At 42.7% G+C, this 4,762-nt stretch overlaps 1 protein-coding gene across 1 annotated transcript; it reads left to right on the top strand.

Annotated features, from left to right (window-relative positions):
- The first annotated feature begins 987 nt into the window (after positions 1-987).
- Positions 988-2,250, top strand: LOC147891245 (germin-like protein 9-3). The gene is made up of 3 exons (XM_087389185.1): positions 988-1,120; positions 1,272-1,419; positions 1,599-2,250. The coding sequence occupies exons 1-3, from the start codon at positions 988-990 to the stop codon at positions 2,248-2,250; spliced, it is 933 nt and encodes a 310-aa protein (XP_087245311.1).
- The last annotated feature ends 2,512 nt before the right edge of the window (positions 2,251-4,762 follow it).

The following is a 4,762-nucleotide window of genomic DNA, read 5'->3' as shown; positions in this document are numbered from 1 at the left end:
TTCCATTAAAGGTTGCCAGTATCAAAGAAAGGGGTATCAAGAGAGAAATGGGGCATTGGGTGTGGCCACTTGACCGGGAGGATACGGTTCACAGCACCACAAAAATGGGACCCAAACCCGTGGGTTTGAGTACTCGTATATCTTAAAGCACATGCAAATGGAAAAGAACCAATGCATGAAGCTAAATGCAACTATAATGGGAGAAAATACAACTTCAAAACCCAACGGTAGTATGCAAATCCATGAAAGAAACACATGATATTACATGAGACTTCAACAAATCCATGAAAGAAATGCATGATATTACATGAGACTTCAACAAATGCATGATATTACATGAGTCTAATGCCTCCAGAAATAATTTATTTGAAAAACATTAGTCAAAATCTCTCTCTCTCTCTCTCTCTCTCTCCCTCCCCCCCCAACCTCCATTGTTTTACAAAAAACAAAAGTAATATTAAAAAATATTCTCTCTATATGTAATTCTTTTAATAATGTTGATTCAATTTTGGAGGCCCTAAAGAGAGAGAGGATGTTTCACTAATATTTTTCCCTTTCTAGTTAGATAATGGTACATATGCACTTGCATGTATGCCATATTCTTAAAGAATATGCGAATGAAAAAGAATATATGCATGAAACTACATACAATTGCAATGGGAGTAAATGCAACTACTAGGCCCATTATGCAAATTCCATGAAAGAAATGCATGATATTAAATTAGATTTCAACAAATGCATTGAAACAAAAGTGTGCATGAAAGTACATGCAAATCCAACGAACGTGTTCATGAAATCACATGCAAATGCAATGATGCACATGCATGGAAGGCATAAGGTACGCTCGGTTTATTTGCAAAAAGGAGACTTCTATTTAACTATGAATGAAACTCTAAGAGGGAGAGAATGCGCAACATTGTGTGCTTAACTTGTGGTCCAAAGTTGTAAATTCACCGATCTGACAGCCGATAAACACGACAACCTGAGATGGCCGAAGAAAGCCGGATTGACCAGTTACAACAACAACGCCCTTCTAATAAAGCCGGCGAGGTCATCAATCAATCCGGAGGACGCATCGCCTTGATCGAAGTTTTTGTCGTGCAAGCCGATTACATTCTATGTTTTCACAATTAATTGGCCTCGTCTGAGTATCCAACAATAAACTGAGGAAAGAAACAAAGCATATCCAAAAATAAACAGAGGAAAGAAACAAAGCATATCCAGCGGTTAGCCGAATCAATGAGAAAACAATCAGTTCCAATAACGGCCAGATGAGAAACTGGTTACGGGAGTTCGAACTCTGGGTGATCTCGAAGTATCCGGGGATCCAGTATTTATACGTCGCTGCAGCATCAATGCAGAACCACAGTTCTCTTTTCTGGCTCGAACTAGAGCCAGCATTATTAGACAACAATTTAGGTATAGTGCATGAATTTGATAGCTCTAATCATTTCCTCAATGTCTGCATGGAAACCTGATTGTTGTATAGGAGAGTCGAGTTGTGGAATCTTCATTAGTTAGACTATCCTGTTCGATATGATAACAGAGTTCAAATGGTGCTCGTTTGTTCTAACTCCTAGATTGTTTACTCTGTGCAGGCTTTGCTTGAAAAAGAATATGGCCACCCCAGCAAGCTCCATTTACGTTTGCGGATTGCTCCTCATCCTTGCTTGTGCAGGGCGGCTCGTGAAAGCCCGCGACGTGGAGCTCCTCACCGACTTCTCGGTGCCACCCAACGTTAATGCCAGTACCCTCACTGGCTCCTTCTTTACCTTCACAGGATTTCGCGGAGGGGCACACGCTCCTAAAGGCTCCTTCAAGCCCATCAAGGCCTTCGTGGATGCCTTCCCTGCCCTCAACGGCCTCGGCATCTCCGCAGCCTTCCTAGAGTTCCAGCCGGGCTCCCTGAACCCTCCCCACACTCATCCCCGGGGCACCGAGTTGCTCTACGTGCTCGATGGCACTCTCATTGTCGGCTTGGTGGACAGCACCAACAAGATGTTCAATCAGACGCTGCAGAAGGGAGATCTATTCGTTTTCCCGCAGGGTCTGGTGCATTTCCAGATGAACCCGAGCTCGAGCATGGAGGCACATGCACTGGCATCCTTCGGCAGCGCCAGTCCCGGCTTGATAGCTCTTCCACAGGAATTGTTCGGAACCGGCATTCCGGAAGCTGTGTTAGACAAAGCCTTCCAGGTTCCCGATTCAGTCGTGAAGAAGCTCGAATCCCCGTTTTCCACAAAGAACTAGCTTTCATTAGCTGCCCACCCAATAATACTCGGCTCTTGGTTTCGAATTAATGTACTCTTCTCTAAAGTTGGCTTCTTGAAAGCCTCCGCCTTAGTGTTTTGATTTGTACCATCTATTATGGAGCTGCCTTCTCCTCTTATGGTCATAAGCGAAAGCGCCAAGGGAGGCCTGCAAGCGATTGGTAGTAATCGAGAGCCTAGTAGGCTGACAGAGGCACTTTCCCACACGTCAAGGTTAGCCCTGACGGTGCAATATCGTGATAGCTTATCAAGGGACGATGTTCTGTCGGGTTGTGGAATCGATATAGCCGATCCAGGCGATTTTGACTCCGAGTGGCAACCTTGATGGTTTTCAATAATATATAATTATGTTGGTTTCCACATTTTCACTTATTATAAGGACACGCGTTGCTTGCTTGGACAAAGAATCCCTACTACAAAAGAGTTTGTTCGGTCAAGATTTAAAGCTTTGCCTTCTTTTATACCTATAGAAGTTGCCATGTTCTTTATAACATAGGCATGCGCATATAGATGAGCTAATAGACACTCTGCAGAAAATTAATAAAACAACAAGACACGCTTATAGCAACGCTAATAGACGCGCTTGTAGACGCTCGGCATAAATTTAAAAAAAAACAAAATGCCGTGTGGTTACAGGAATCCATTTCTACAGTGTGCAATGGAATTCCTACATCCAACAGCATTTTAAGTTGCATGATTAATCCGCGCATGTCTCTAGCTATTAGTAATTCGTTATGTATTATTAAATGAGTTAAGGGAGGAAGTATTGGAATTTGAAGTACATATATTATTAAACGATCATATACAAGCCGACGATTACAATTCTAAATAAAACATTACAACTCCAAAACATTTACATCACAAAGCATTCATTGATAAAAGATTGCACAAGGAAATTGAATGCCAAAAAATTAAGAGGAGTATATTAATTTATAGCCCAAAAAGTGTTTGTATATACATATAGCACGAAGCCAAGCCACCTGTGGCTTCAAGTACAAAAAAGAATACTTGCTAGGTGGCACTACTTCTAGCACTACTTCTATGACTAATTGGAGGCATCCTCGTCCTCGCTCCCGTCACCGCTCTCGCCACCCTCGATGTTGAGAGGAAGAGAAAGAGGGGAGAGACGGACACAAGAGTTGTGTTGAGAGGAAGAGAAAGAGGAGAGAGACTGACACAAGAGTTGATCCCAAGAAAAGGCCTCAATATCTGTATCTCCTATCTCATGATCATCCTCCTCTCTCGTATCACGATCATCATCACCTCCATGGCCATGTACTATACATCACTTTGGAACATGGCATAATAGGTATGACATAAAGCTTACTTGAGTAATGCATTCAAACTTGCATTGCTCCATCCATAGATGGTTTGCAAGTTTAGTAACTCAAGGAAGGCACGTAGAACAGAGAATGTGCACCCCTCAAACAGTGGAGTCGATGCTGCAGTAAAAAGATCGTCTTGCTCCATGCTATCATCCCTCCCTTCGGATTGATGGACATATAAATCCCGCACCATATCATCAAACACCTCCTCCTCCACGGCTTCATGAGGTAATGGCGGAGGGCTACTATCACCATCACTCCATGCATCCCTAACAGTCCATCCTGAAGATCCCACCTCATATCGCCGACGCTTCGCCTCCTCATGACGGGCATAGGACAACATATGCAGGTGTGGCACTACATCCTGTATCAAATTAAAACGGGATCATAACAGTCCATCCTGAAGATCCCACCTCATATCGCCGATGCTTCGCCTCCTCATGACGGGCATAGGACAACATATGCGGGTGTGGCATTACATCCTGTATCAAATTAAAACGGGATCATAACTCAAACATATGAACACCCATAGGTATCTCAATCAACCTTAACTCTTAACACTTACCATGTTTACGGTCGCATCCCATTCTCCATACTTTGAGATGTGATTGAGTGTAATCCTACGTGCACGATACATGTTTTCTCAACATCGATCACACATACATTTGATTTTTTGCTCCAACCACATTTCGTGATGGTGGATGCGGAGGGATTCATCCTCACTGGAGCTACTTGTTGAAGATGAAGACATCCTACAAATAAACAACCCAAAAATTTTGCTCTTGTATCAAATATTTAATCTTAAAACTCTGTGGCACGTCTAATACCGTGTCTAAAATCGCATCTGTTCTATGGTGTGCATCTATAGGCGCATCTAAACCGTGTTGTAGACTTGTAATTAGACATGCATTTAGACACATATATAGACGTGCAATTAGACGCACTTATAGATGCAATTTTCAAACCTACTTTTAGCGTGCTTGCTTTTCTTCACATACATTTTGCATCGCGTGGCTTGCTTTGCTATTAACAGACACAGTTCCAAGCATCCACACTTATCTCCAAGCACCCACACTTATCTCCAGGCTTACACAATCATCTCCAAGCACACAAGAGAAGAGGGTGAATAAGGAAGAGAAGAAAGAGAAGCAAAGGGTGAACAAGGAA

The sequence above is a fragment of the Dipteris shenzhenensis genome, chromosome 18 (assembly GCF_047967505.1).
Source record: "Dipteris shenzhenensis isolate YYH24624 ecotype China chromosome 18, Dip_SZ_1.0, whole genome shotgun sequence".
Classification (NCBI taxonomy): domain Eukaryota; kingdom Viridiplantae; phylum Streptophyta; class Polypodiopsida; order Gleicheniales; family Dipteridaceae; genus Dipteris; species Dipteris shenzhenensis.
Note: the sequence above shows the minus strand (reverse complement) of the source record. Positions and strands in the feature narration are given on the sequence as shown.

Excerpts from the sequence above, each read along its gene's own strand:
- LOC147891245 (XM_087389185.1), top strand. The coding sequence starts at position 988 with ATGGCCGAAGAAAGCCGGATTGACCAGTTACAACAACAACGCCCTTCT. Across the intron at positions 1,121-1,271 it reads GCAAGCCGATTACATTCTAT|ATGAGAAACTGGTTACGGGA; the intron begins GTTTTCACAATT and ends AATAACGGCCAG. Across the intron at positions 1,420-1,598 it reads ATTATTAGACAACAATTTAG|GCTTTGCTTGAAAAAGAATA; the intron begins GTATAGTGCATG and ends TACTCTGTGCAG.